Here is a 12,940-nt window from a genome sequence, read left to right as displayed (position 1 = left end):
TGCACAAATGTTGATCACGGCTGTCACGGCTAGAGATAAATAGAACATCTGAAACACACGGGTCTCTAATATACTGTATGACTTTTGTGAGAAAAAGAGAATCACTATTTTGTAAACGCCTTGTACGGCTTTTCTGTGTCGAAGCCTCCTAAACTGCCTCTGCAGCAAGCTCCCTTGATATCATTGAGAACCCTCCGGGGAAACTGAAACTCCATGCTAATAGAACATTACTGAGAAAGAAACAAAGGAAAATCATGAGAAAGTAGGTTATGACCAGGTACTCTAGGCACCGACATCGATCATGCGACCCAAAGCCTCAGCAACGTCGATACCGGTACCAATCTGCTCGATGGCATCTTGAGCCTTTGGTGCTCCGATGAGTGCAATACCACGAGGCACGACGACATCAGTGACATCGAAGCATCCGAATGTGATGACCCTCTTGATGGAAGGACAACTCTGGAAGATGCCGGCAACCACAGATGTATCAGCGGCGCTGCAGAAACTGATATTGATCGTCTCGAGATTGGAGTACTTGGTGCCGCTGCCAAACACATCGAGGAAGGCTTCCAGACTGATGTGGCGGCAAGAGGCGATGTCTAGAGTACGAAGAGCTGATCCAGAGTGTGCCATCAGAGCCTTGAAACCGGCAGAAGCGAGCCCGATAGCTTCTTCAGGTCCTTTGGGGTTGTTGTTGTCGACATCGCGAGTTCCGCTGAAGTCAGCAAAGGTGAGAGGTGGGTTCTTCCAATTGGTGAAGAGGTTGGCGTAGGCAGCATCACTAGCGACATCGTTCATTTGCAGACGGAACTTCTCCAGCTGGTTACAAGACTCCTTGATTTGTGCGAGAACTGCATCGTCGAGATCAAGGAAGTCTTCGAAAGAGAGAGTACGCAACTTAGGACCGACAGACTTGATGAGATTGATGACAGACTCGGGAGATGGCTGGACACCAGTCTGCAACGAAAGACGTTCCAGATTGGTCAGACCAGCAAGAGCGATGATGGACTCTTCAGTGAGCTTGCGGCATAGCTTGAGCTTGAGACGGACAAGATCAGGGCAGTTCTCAACCAGTTCCTTGACAGTGTCGTCGTTGAACGAAGCATCCAGCCATGATAGTTTGACTGCTCTGAGCTGCTTGCCGTATCGCTGGAAGAGCTTGCGCCACATGTCATCCGACACCAAGTTGGCGGCATAGAACTGGATGAAGTTGATCGAGTCGCACTTCTCCATCATGTACTCAATAACCTCATCCTTGAGCTGACAAGCATTGCGGATGACGAGCTTCTGGAGTCCAGGAGCCACGGCGCAGATGCCCTGGTAATCTTCGACTTCCAGGTATGCAGCGTCGTGGATGCACACAGCATCCGAGTCTGGTCGTACGAAGAGCTTGAGCGTCTTTGGGTTTAGGACACGCTTCTTTGCGAAGATCTCAGCCAGTCGCAGCATGACAGGCTCTGGCAATTCGCCGAGCTCATCGACGTCTTCGTGATACTGTGCGACCTTTTCAATGCAAAGCTGCTGCAACGACTTTGCTCCACCAACAGCGATACCGTTCAAGCGCTCACTCTCGACCTGACGTCTCTTTCTTCCAGCTGGGGGCTTTCTTGCCTTCTTTCCTGCTGCTGCATCTCCGTCTTTGGCTAGCTCTTTACCACAAGGTGTGCAGACCAGACCTCCTTCAGGACCGCTCTTGCTGTATGGCGTGACAGTAAAACGCTTGCTGCAGATCTCGCAGTTCTCGAATTGACCAGGCATGGGAGGAGCCTTGACATACATGGCATTGCCAATGTCAAAGTCCTCGTCGTCCTCGTCATCGCTGTTGACCGGCTTCTTCTTTTTCTTTCCACCCTTGGCTCCTCTTGCTTTCTTGATCTTCTCAATGGCAGCCTCTTCCTTTCTCTTGCGCTTCCTGGACTTTTCCTCTGCTGCTTCTGCGGCTTCTGTTGCGGCTAGGGCGGCTGCGGCGTCGGCGTCTGGGTCGGTGGGTGGTAGAGGGGTGTTGGAGGTGCCTTCGCCGGCATTTTCTTGCTGAGCGGCTTCGCGCACGCGGCGTTCGTAGTCATCGCGGATTTGTTGTGCTGAGATGTTGTGTGAAGATAAGAAGTCGGTCAAGGCAGATTGTCTGAGCATAGTTAGTTGCCGAATTAAAGGACTGTATTCGCAGTAATACTGACGGGCCACGGATGCGGTTGCCATTGCGTCTTCCGGACATGGTGTTGTGTGCTGTATGAGAGAAGAGTGGTGTGAGAGGCGTGTGTGATGGTCGATCGATTGGAAAGGACAAAGAGTGTGAGAGCTGAAGCGTGAAAGGTGAAAGAGTTGTGGACCGAGAGACCAGAGCAGCCAGCTGTCAGGAAGTGAAAGAGAGTGTTGTGACACAGGACTTGCTTCCGTACGCGAACAGAAAAGAAAGCTGTACCTGCCAGGCAGACGCGAGGGTGGCGTCGGGGTTCTTCTGTTAACTCCGCGTTTTCGTCGAGCGGGGGACCTTGTCTTTGTGTCAATGAGACAGATCTTTTGCGACCAGCTCTGTTTAATGGCGACAATGAACACGGCATATTGTCCTTACGATACGTTCCCTCATAGTACGATATTACATGCATAGATGTACTGGAACAGGCTGCACATTGCCGCTCGTGATTTTACGAAGTAAGGTTTTATCGTAACGCCAGCATCACTACACGACATTCATCCCGATATATCACATTCAATATTTGGTTCACATCATCTCGTCTGTGGAAGATGGCTTGACTTCACGTGCAGTATATCAGTATTCACAACTGTCTGCCAAGCATGGTTGGTTCCATAGAAGCCCATCAACAATGCACAAAAACGGAAAGCAAGAAAAGATAATCTGATCGAGAGCCAATGCAATTCGTAGCGTACTACTGTCTATAAGTCTATGATGTAGGGGTATTCGTTAAACAGGACTTTTTCATAAGGGTACCAAGCAAGCAAGCTCCAAACAACAGAGAACATCCTTAGTTCTCAAGGACGAATCTGTAACGGGGCAGACCCTTCTCGAAGTCGATGATGGCCTGGTTGGCATCAGACATCCTGCGCACCTCAATCCATGGCTTGATCGACTTGGAAGCCGCAAGCTCAAGCATTTCCTCGATCTCCTGAGGGGTACCAATGAGAGATCCACCAACCTTGATGCCATTGGTGATGAGGGTGAAGGCGTTGATTGGGGGAAGGTTGCCACCGTCGGGAGCACCGACCTGGATGAAAGTACCACCAACCTTCAAGAGGGAAAGGTACTCGGTCATGGGCATCTTCTCGCTGGAAACAGTGCAGATGATCAGGTCGAGGGTACGGGCGTTCTCAGCGGCCCAGTCCTTGTCCTCAGCAGTGGCGATGTACTTGTCGGCACCGAGCTTGAGGACGTCGTCGCGCTTGTCGTTCTTGCGGGAAATACCAACAACGCGGTCAGCACCGAGAGCCTTGGCGAAGAGGACACCGAAGTGGCCGAGACCACCAACACCGACGATACCAACAGTCTTGCCGGGACCACAGCCGTTGCGGACTAGAGGAGAGTAGACGGTGACACCACCGCAGAGCATGGGAGCAGCATCGGCAGATTCGATCCCCTCGGGAATCTTGACGACGAAAGCACCGTGGGTGCGGTTGTAGTTGGAGTAACCACCGTACGACTTGTCCTTGCCGTTGGGGTAGACGGAGCCGTAGGTGTTGACGGCCTTCTTGCAGTAGGTCATGTTGCCAGCCTTGCAGTCAACGCACTCGAGGCAAGACTGGGCCTGGGCACCGACACCGACACGGTCGCCGACCTTGATGTTCTTGACCTCCTTGCCAACACGGACAGCCTTGCCGACAATCTCGTGGCCAACGCAGCAAGGGTAGGGAGTAGGGCCCCATCCGGAGGAAAGCATGTGAATGTCGGAACCGCAGATACCGCAGTGAGAAATCTTGATATCGACGTCGGTCTCCTCGAAGGTCTGTCATGGTGTGTTAGTCCATGTTATCAAGCATCAATATTGGAATTGACCAAAACTCACCTTGGGCTCGAACTCGCCCCAGACCATCTTGCCCTTGGCGGCCTCAGGCTCGTGGCCCAACCAGCCAGAGAACTTCTCGGGGATCTGCTCAGTAGACATGATGTGTGATGTGTGGTGTTGTTGTTTGAGAGAGGGAAATAGATGGAGGAATAAAGAGGAAGTAGGAGAGGAGTAAAGAACAACAAGTAACTGAGGGAAACAGCGATTGCTATATATTGACAGGCAACCGATTCGAGATTAGAAAGTTTATCTTGCTCCATGCTCCATGCCCTTCCAAATGCCATCTTTTTCGAATTTCGGCCGGCGGTTGTAGCATGTTTCAAGACTTAACTCCGGCCTGACATCATGTTTGGTATTTTCTGCTTATCTGGCTGACAAAGGCTTTTTCGCTGTAGCAAACTGCCGCAGGCTCTCACTGGATAGTGACTACGTTCCAGTCCTCTTTGGCCATGCCATTGCGCGACTGATGTGCAACACAATGAGACAGACATGAGGAATGAAGGCGTTCTCTCGAAATGTGGCGATAGGCGCACGGTGTCCATGACGTTCACCGCTTGCCGTTGTGTCACTCACGACTCGCGAAAAATGCCCAACAGCTTTGTAAGCCGTGTCTGCTCGTATCTGGGATAAGGTCGTTGCCGGTGCCGGACACTGTTTGGAGAAACACTGGGGCTGGCTGTCATGGTTTGGCAAGAGCGAATGTGGACCGATTGATTGACTAGAATGCTGTGGATGCTAATGCCGTTGATGATGATGATGATGATGAGAATTATGCCCATTCGCCTTACGCCTGTCGCTGTCTCAAACCCATATGCTCAGCATCAGTATGTGCTGCTTCGTTCACTTCCTATGACCATGGCCGTCATGAGGTCCTCCAGCTCGTCCAAAGATTGCATCCCACATGATACACCCCAGCGCGCCTTGTGTAGCCTCTGCTTCTCAATCTCCTTCAGTCTGTCAGGACCCCAGCTCAACTTTTTGTCGGCGCTGAGAACAACCGTAGCGAGTGCATTGAGCATTGGTGAATCGAGGGCTACTCCTTCCCATGCGTCAATCTCGACATTGCAAATGCTGGGCGCTTGCTCCAGAATGTCCTTCAACCAGCCAACGCAGAGGTTCATGTATGTGTATTGGTCATTGCCTTTTCCATGATGTCCCTTGAAGTACGCATCGGTTGGATCTACTTGAACGTTGATTTTGAGCGTGCGGACGGAGACGCAATCGGTGAGACCTAGTGAAGGGCCGGTATGCCAGCATTTGGGGACCTGAGACAGATGGTTGTTAGCACTCTGCACCGACATACGAGCTCGAGTATAGAATTATAGGCATTGCACAAGGCACTTCATACTGTTTCAACACAAAGAAGGAGATGGGGTTCTTTCACAAGGTGCGAGGGGTCGCGCTGGACTTACTCTTTCCCATCCTGGTCCCAGGCGCAACTCAATTGTGTTGATGACGGCGCGGTAAGTTGGCGTAAGAAGCTCAAGCAAAGGCTTCTTGGTCTTGTACACATTTCCACCGATTGGGAACAGTCTGAAAGGCTGCTGTGGCGAGCCATAGAAGATTGGGTAGGCCTCATCATGCATGCGCCGAGATGCGCGGAAGCATGTCAAACGTGGGGCAATTCTTCTGTCATTATCTCGTTCCAGATCTACGACACCCTTTCCGTGCTCAATGAACAGCACGTATTGGTATATCTTGATGCGCAGTTCCGAGGGTAGTTCGAAGAAGGGAAAAGGCTTTTTAGTAGGCGGGTCCGAAGACGACGATGACGACGCGACTGAGTCCATGAGTGGCAAGTAGTGTTTAGGTGACAACGTGTTCTTCGTTTTCGATATCGTAGGTAGGTATGTACAATGAGGGAGGGAGTATCCAGGGTCTCTGAACGTCTGGCAGAAATGAAGCCATCGTCACGTGGACTCGGCCTCACAATCAGTTCATCGCGACGAACTGAAGAGACAAGAGTGGAATTGATGAGTTGTCGAACAATAACGGGAGACAAAGCCCAATAGGTTGGAGCGTCGCTTCTTAATATGTCCAGAAATTTCCTCTCACCAGATGTTCAGCTCAATAACCCACGGTGTATAGGGTGATCAAGTCAAATTTTCTGGTTGTTATAAACTTTCATGGAGAGAAAAAGGCTGGGTTGAACGCACCGGGTGGCGAGCTTTATAGATTCTGAAGCCCCGCCTGCAAACAGAGCAAACCCGACGCGTGCATCCACCAGGGTCGGCATGAAAAGCTATCAACGCTGCATCGTGTAAAGAGCTCGTATGGCAGGAAGCCTCCTCAACTCGCATATATTCGACATGTATCATTGTACCATGGTCGCGAGATGATGTATGCATCAAAGAGTTCTGGCCGTACCTGGAAGCAACCTCCGAGTCTTATTGCTTTGTGAGATACATCGAGGAGCACGAATGGTACGAGATGTTCGCCGATGCAGCTTCCGTGTCGTTACACTCAAGAGCATTAGCGCAGGAGTCAGAGACCAGAGCAAACGACCGACCTTCTTCAATCAAGAAGTTCAAGAGAAACCAGAAGAAGCAAGCACCCAAACAACGAAAAGCTGCGCTCGTCAAAGAGCATTATAAAAGTCCAATTTGATGACCAAAAAGACAATATCATGACACACAGCAGGTCCGCCAGGATCCGTAAATAATTGAGAATCGAGCCATTGCGTGTAAGGACATTCAACAATGGATGAGATACTACAAGTCCTCAAAGGCAGCCTCATCTGTGCTCGAGTTTGTAACGTGGTCAGCTATAAAAGTGCACAGCAGTCCCGAGGGATTTATAGTCTCCATCGAGATGCGATGTATTGTAGGATCTATCTCGTCATAGCCTTCAACTCAGCAAATGCTGTTTTCTTCTATAACGAGGTTGTTCTCTTCCCCTGTGGGATACATGTCTGTTCCATTGTCTATCTGGTGGTTCTGGATAGGTAGCTTCGGCAATTGAAAGTTTTATACCGAGCAGCAGATAATTCCCATCCCGGCAAATCAAGCAACGAACACACTCCAAGTTCATAGAACCGTCTCTCGTAGCTGTCCTATCCCTCTGCCGCGGTTTACATGAACGAAAAGCATAATCACATCGTCTGACCATTCCCCATCTCCGCATGCCCCTCCCTAAGCAGCCACCTTTCAGCCATCTTACCCCGCAACTTGCCCCACTATCGAACTTATCTCCATAACAGCCAAACAACAGATCAACCTCGTCTTGCGATTGTGCCTCGGCGAAGGATGCAAAGAATGAGGAGAAGGCAGTCGTCACCCAAAAGAGACAAGGATCGTTGATGCTTGGAGCTCATGCTTATCTACCTGCAGTAGTTCGCTCGCATTTGACAGCCATCTCGACTTCTTTTCTCTATACCTCGAGAGCTCAAGCATACTTCTCACAGCTTTTCAAGCACCCTGTATACCTAGACCCACAATCTCACAGTCAAAGATCTCAGCAACATCCTCAAAAATGTCCTCTCCCGAAATCCCCAAGAAGTACAAAGCAGTCATCTACGACAACCCAGGCTCGATCAGCACAAAAATCGTCGAACTCGACACACCCACCCCAGGACCCGGCGAAGTCCTTATCAACCTCACCCATTCAGGCGTTTGTCACAGCGACATGGGCATCATGACAAACTCCTGGAAAGCACTCCCTCATCCCACCCAACCAGGCCAAGTCGGTGGTCACGAGGGCGTAGGCAAAATCGTTGCCATGGGTCCTGGCACTGAAAATGCTGCGGTGAAAGTAGGTCAGAGGGTTGGTGTCAAGTGGATCAGTGGGATTTGTGGTGGGTGTCCTGCTTGTTTGAGTGGGCATGATGGTGTGTGTTTCAATCAGAAGGTGTCGGGTTACTATACGCCAGGTACTTATCAGCAATATGTGCTGGGACCTGCGGATTACGTTACTCCCATCCCTGATGAGCTTGACTCTGCAGCTGCTGCCCCCATGTAAGTTCCCTCCCTCTGCTCCCTCTTGCCGTTTCACCTTCGAGTCAGGTACTGACGTTTGGCAAAACAAAGGCTCTGCGCAGGCGTAACAGTCTACTCCGCCTTCCGCAAATCCACCGCTCAGTCAGGCGATTTTGTCGTTCTCCTCGGTGCAGGTGGCGGCCTCGGCCACATTGCCACACAAATGGGTGCTCGCGGCATGGGCATGCGCATCATCGGCATCGACCACGGCAGCAAGAAAGACCTGGTTCTCGAATCCGGCGCCGAGCACTTCATCGATCACACTACCTCCAAAGACGTTGCTGCTGATGTACAAGCACTGACCGGTGGGCTTGGTGCTCAAGCCGTTTTGGTGTTGACGGCGGCGAATGGTGCGTATGCTTCTGGCATGCAGTTGCTCAAGTTTGGTGGTACGTTGGTTTGTGTGGGGTTGCCTGAGGGTGAGTTGCAGCCTATTGCTACTTGTTTCCCGCAGGTGATGGTGGCAAAGGAACAGAGAGTGGTCGGGTCAGCGGTTGGAAACAGGAAGGAGGCTATCGAGACGCTGGATTTGGCTGCCAGAGGAATCATCAAGACGCATTTCAGAACTGCAAAGATGGAGGATTTGACTGGTATCTTTGAAGAGATGGACAAGGGTAAGATCCAGGGAAGAGTTGTATTGGACTTGCAGTAGGTGTGGTGATGCTGATGTTGTAATGAACCTTTTGGATGAACGAATTGGTATCTATTGTAGCTTGATCAGCTAGGCACTTGGAACGCACACCTCAACAAGACAATCGCTGCCTTCATGATCAGACTTCGTGAACACTGCAACTTGTGTGTATGCGTACCTCGATACGAAAATTGAGCTGAATGCTGTCAAGTCAGTGGCTGGAATGAATACAAGTCACTCAGTGAACATGCAACAGGAAAGTGGACAAAAAAGCAAATGTCGTTCTGGCCGGTATACCCACAGCCAAATGTTAGTATACAGAGCCGTCCCTCGTCAATGTGTAGAAAAATTTGATATAAAACGCCAGGCCAGTGCATGCTACCGTCTACAAACTCGTCAGGTAATCCTCAATCTCTTGCGAGCTGAGCTTTCTGAAACGAGGACCTTGAGCGCCCTCGACACCCTCAACGCCGAGCAGGTGATCAGCAGGAGCACCAACGATACCAATCTCGATGGTGTCACCGTTCATCTCACCCTCGATAGTCTCCTTGAGTGTGAGCAGAGCAATGTGAATGGCGTCTTCAAGCTCGAGACCGTCTGTGTAGCGCTTCTCCAAGAAAGTCTTTGCCGAGGTGGCGCTCTTGCCGATGGCGGTGGCCTTCCAGGGGAAGTAGGAACCGCTGGGATCGACTTGGTACAACGAAGGACCACCCTTGAGGATACCGCCAGTCTTTCCCTTGATGGCCTTCTTTTCCGCATCATCACCAGCATCGGCAGCCTCAGTCTCGGGCTCAATACCGTCGTCCCATCCGGCAACCAACAAACTGACACCATATGGCCGCACGCCACCTGACTGGGTAGCCTCTTGCATGACACGAGCAACGTCCTGGACTAGAATGCGAGTAGGGGGATATTCGTTGTAGACACGCTTGTAGTTTGTGTGTGAGACCTTGCGAGCCTTGTCGACGAGGATGCGGTAGTCGGGACCCATGCCGGCGTAGACGGTTCCGATGTTGGGGGTGATGAGGGAGATCTTGCTTCCGGAGGCGGCATCGATGAGGGGCGAGGATGATTTCTTTTCGGTAGCGAGGACGATACCGTTGGTGGCTAAGAGGGGGAGTCATTATTGAGATGGGATGATAGAGTGCTCAAGTGTGCGGACCTTTGATGCCTAGGGCGGTGACACCTTGGTTGACGGCGTTGAGAGCATATTCTGAGCGAATGTGAGCGAGGATCTTGTTGGCTGCGAGCTACTTGGGCGTACCAATCTGTACCAGCTTTCCGCTAGACGAAAGTCAGCATAAGGCTTGCGCAAGCGGTATAGGGTGAACAGTACCTGGGGGAGAAGGTGGTGAGCGAGAACGAGTAGCGATCGGCCATGATGTGAGAAGATGTGTGGCGAAGATGGAAGAGTGAGGGGACGAGACTGCAGAGAGATGGATGGAGCTGCAATCAGAGAGAGGATGGACGGCGAAACGACAGGAACAGATGCGACTGTGCTTGGATGGTTTGTATGGAGCTGCTGCTGCTGCTCTCTGGCCCATAGCGCAGGCGCTCGCTCAGTGACGCGCTACCCGAAGGAAGCTCGGGCCCACCAAAACCGCCAAGGCCTGGTTCTTTCCTCTTCTTCCGCAAACATTGGTGCCTCGACAGAAGAAGAAGCTTTTCCCTCTGACAAGCCGTCACAAGCGCATAAACACCAGCTGGCCTCTTCAACTCCTCTATTTGATCATGACCGCTGGCGCCCCTGCCTTGCACTGCAGCCCAAACACCACTGGCACCTGAGTATCCTTTGAGCACCATGGCTTCATCCTCGTCGATTGACCCTGCATCATGGACTTGGTCCGAGGACTTGCCCGGTGCCTGGGACAACCATCATGTTGAAGAAGAGACCAAACCGGATTCCTCTCAGACCTATTCTTACTCCGACAAGGAAGCACAGCATCACTCAGACCAAGAGGACCACCAAACCCCGCCCCAACCACCACCACCATCCTCGACAGCTTCTGGCGGACAACAACAGCGCGAACGTCATTACAACCCACGCACTTGTCGCATCTGTCTGGAGACTGTATTACCCACATACCACCCGCCATCAGATTCATTACCAGGCTTCTTACGCTCTAGGCCAAGCGTCACATACGAGGACGCAGACGGCGGTCGTCTACTTCGCCCTTGCCTGTGCAAGGGCAGTCAGAAATATGTCCACGAGCATTGTCTGCAAGCCTGGCGTCTGCAGAATCCTGCCGCAAAACGTAACTACTGGCAGTGCCCAACATGTAGGTACAAATATCGTCTAGAACGAATGAACTGGGCACACTGGATCAGTAGTACGGCCGCCCAGATTCTGCTTACCGTGGCCATCTTTATCGTCGCCTCATTCACTCTAGGTTATGTGGCTGATCCCATCATCAATCTCTATCTCGATCCTTACGACACGATCGCTCATGGTTCTCAACCCTTGCTGCCTACAGACGAGCCTGTTACATGGACCGAGCATTTCATCAAAGGGTTTGCCTCCTTGGGCTTGGTTGGATTTGCAAAGTTTCTGTTCACGCTGAGTCCATGGCAAATGTACAATATGCGCACCTCGGTCGGGGGTCGCACCACTGGTCGAGACAGGATGGCTCAGATCAGCTGGATCGCTGTAGCTGTCGGAATTTTCACCTTTATCTGGGTATGTTCACCATTCTTCGCTGTCCATGATCTTTACTAACCCTTATATCAGGCCGTCTGGAAAGGTGTCCGAGCTTGGAGTCGTCGTGCTCTTGCCGCTGCATCAGAACGTGTCATGGACGTTCCTGGTGTAGACGACGATGGGGATGATGATGATCAGTAATTTTGATGTTGAGAACCCGCACTTCTTTAAAGTTGTCATGCCTCCGATTTCACCTCTTGGTGAAAACGATTCAGTGGCGTGGTGATCGAGTCTACTTGCGGAGATTGAACGCTTTTCAGGTCGTATACTACCCGAACCGAACGTCTTGTTCACTCGGGTGGTGACTTGTGGGCAATTGTCAACTTGTTTAAAAGGTAGCTGATCCGCCGTCGGCAACGAAATATCATGGCGGGATGGCTTCGACGAGATTGATACATCTCTTGACACTTCACTCATTGCAATATTACAATCTTCACAAAACTCCTGATCGTTTGTTTCCCTCAGTGGCTCGTTTGACGTGGTGGTCGCTCCTGCCTCTTTGTCGTCCTCCGCAACAGGAAAGCGCAACCTTTCGTTTTGATCTCTTTGTCCACCACTTGCTCTGCTCTTCCACAGCAGCAGACCTGCGCATGCAAAAGAGATGCCACGCTCCATCTCATCATTGCACTCGCGTACTGGCACAACCTCGTCGTCTCCGCTCAGCTCGGTCTTTCCTCCAATCAGGACTCCTTCAAGCAGTACCACAGGATCTATCTCGACCATCAGCAGTGGGCCTTTCATTCATGCAGACGCACTCGACTCGACCATCCAATGGATCCCTTCCTACTATCTTGACGACTCTGCAAGACAGGACTCAACCACTCGCATTCCTCGACGCAATGCACTGGTCGTCCTCACACCAACTTCATCTGTCTCCTCTTCGAAAGTCGATCTTCTGCCTGATAGATTGATGCGTTTGATTCGTACTTCCGACCTTGACCAGTTCTTGAAAGGCAGGCTGTTGGCCATGGTGAGAATGTTCCTTTACATCTCGCGTCAGCTCTTTCCCTCTTCGCACATTCTCAGAGGCGATGTCGCGCGCGATGTCGAAAACATTGCGCTGGACATCTGCGATTTCCTGGATGTGGTCCTTGAGAAGCTTGCACAGAAACTCGATACTGCAATCTCAGCAAAAGAGCAGCTCTCCGGCCACGATCTGGCAGATGGGGTTGCCTTGGAGGAAGTCGTCAGATGGGTCGACATCATCGAGTGAGCAGCGCATCGACATACTATCAAACAACACAGGCTGACATAAACAACAGTGGACTACACAAACCAACTGATGTCGAATCGAAGATCTTCCGTCGCATGGCTACGCTCTACGATGAATACGTCTACATGCCTTTCATCCAACTTCATCGTCAGGAGCCAGAGCACAACATGTATCTTCTCCTTGACATCTTCCTTGATGCTATATTCATCCGCCTCCGCTCCATCGTAGCAGACGCTACCAGCGCCGACAATCTTGTGCTCGAGGCCGAGAAGACTCTTGACACTGCTGCCCTAGCACATGCAAAGAAAGTACCCAAACGCCATGTACCCTCGTACTCCACGCCTGTCGCTCGTAACCCAAGAATGGTGGGCCTGCGCCAGAGGGAAAACACCTTGTAAGGCTGGA

The 12,940-nt window shown here is 51.4% G+C and overlaps 7 protein-coding genes across 7 annotated transcripts; 3 read left to right on the top strand and 4 right to left on the bottom strand.

Annotated features, from left to right (window-relative positions):
- Positions 1 to 282: 282 nt before the first annotated feature.
- Positions 283 to 2,215, bottom strand: M436DRAFT_73193 (RNI-like protein; the record flags this gene model as incomplete). Its single annotated transcript, XM_013571848.1, has 2 exons — positions 283 to 2,125; positions 2,178 to 2,215. The coding sequence occupies 2 exons, from the start codon at positions 2,213 to 2,215 to the stop codon at positions 283 to 285; spliced, it is 1,881 nt and encodes a 626-aa protein (XP_013427302.1).
- Positions 2,216 to 2,984: 769 nt separating this feature from the next.
- On the bottom strand, positions 2,985 to 4,118 carry M436DRAFT_47044 (GroES-like protein; the record flags this gene model as incomplete). Its single annotated transcript, XM_013571505.1, has 2 exons — positions 2,985 to 3,959; positions 4,020 to 4,118. The coding sequence occupies 2 exons, from the start codon at positions 4,116 to 4,118 to the stop codon at positions 2,985 to 2,987; spliced, it is 1,074 nt and encodes a 357-aa protein (XP_013426959.1).
- Positions 4,119 to 4,840: 722 nt separating this feature from the next.
- On the bottom strand, positions 4,841 to 5,809 carry M436DRAFT_82314 (uncharacterized protein; the record flags this gene model as incomplete). The annotated part of the gene is made up of 2 exons (XM_013571847.1): positions 4,841 to 5,284; positions 5,432 to 5,809. 2 exons carry the CDS (start codon positions 5,807 to 5,809, stop codon positions 4,841 to 4,843), a joined length of 822 nt encoding a protein of 273 aa, XP_013427301.1.
- Positions 5,810 to 7,490: 1,681 nt separating this feature from the next.
- M436DRAFT_73190 (GroES-like protein) lies at positions 7,491 to 8,645 on the top strand (the record flags this gene model as incomplete). The annotated part of the gene is made up of 2 exons (XM_013571846.1): positions 7,491 to 7,972; positions 8,045 to 8,645. 2 exons carry the CDS (start codon positions 7,491 to 7,493, stop codon positions 8,643 to 8,645), a joined length of 1,083 nt encoding a protein of 360 aa, XP_013427300.1.
- A 364-nt stretch (positions 8,646 to 9,009) lies between these two features.
- M436DRAFT_47246 (putative proteasome subunit alpha type-2) lies at positions 9,010 to 10,004 on the bottom strand (the record flags this gene model as incomplete). Its single annotated transcript, XM_013571555.1, has 4 exons — positions 9,010 to 9,731; positions 9,787 to 9,837; positions 9,889 to 9,908; positions 9,961 to 10,004. 4 exons carry the CDS (start codon positions 10,002 to 10,004, stop codon positions 9,010 to 9,012), a joined length of 837 nt encoding a protein of 278 aa, XP_013427009.1.
- A 421-nt stretch (positions 10,005 to 10,425) lies between these two features.
- On the top strand, positions 10,426 to 11,463 carry M436DRAFT_82311 (RING finger domain protein; the record flags this gene model as incomplete). Its single annotated transcript, XM_013571845.1, has 2 exons — positions 10,426 to 11,301; positions 11,353 to 11,463. The coding sequence occupies 2 exons, from the start codon at positions 10,426 to 10,428 to the stop codon at positions 11,461 to 11,463; spliced, it is 987 nt and encodes a 328-aa protein (XP_013427299.1).
- Positions 11,464 to 11,923: 460 nt separating this feature from the next.
- On the top strand, positions 11,924 to 12,933 carry M436DRAFT_82310 (uncharacterized protein; the record flags this gene model as incomplete). Its single annotated transcript, XM_013571844.1, has 2 exons — positions 11,924 to 12,531; positions 12,585 to 12,933. 2 exons carry the CDS (start codon positions 11,924 to 11,926, stop codon positions 12,931 to 12,933), a joined length of 957 nt encoding a protein of 318 aa, XP_013427298.1.
- Positions 12,934 to 12,940: the final 7 nt, after the last annotated feature.

The sequence above is a fragment of the Aureobasidium namibiae genome (assembly GCF_000721765.1).
Source record: "Aureobasidium namibiae CBS 147.97 unplaced genomic scaffold scaffold_9, whole genome shotgun sequence".
Lineage (NCBI taxonomy): Eukaryota > Fungi > Ascomycota > Dothideomycetes > Dothideales > Saccotheciaceae > Aureobasidium > Aureobasidium namibiae.
Note: the sequence above shows the minus strand (reverse complement) of the source record. Positions and strands in the feature narration are given on the sequence as shown.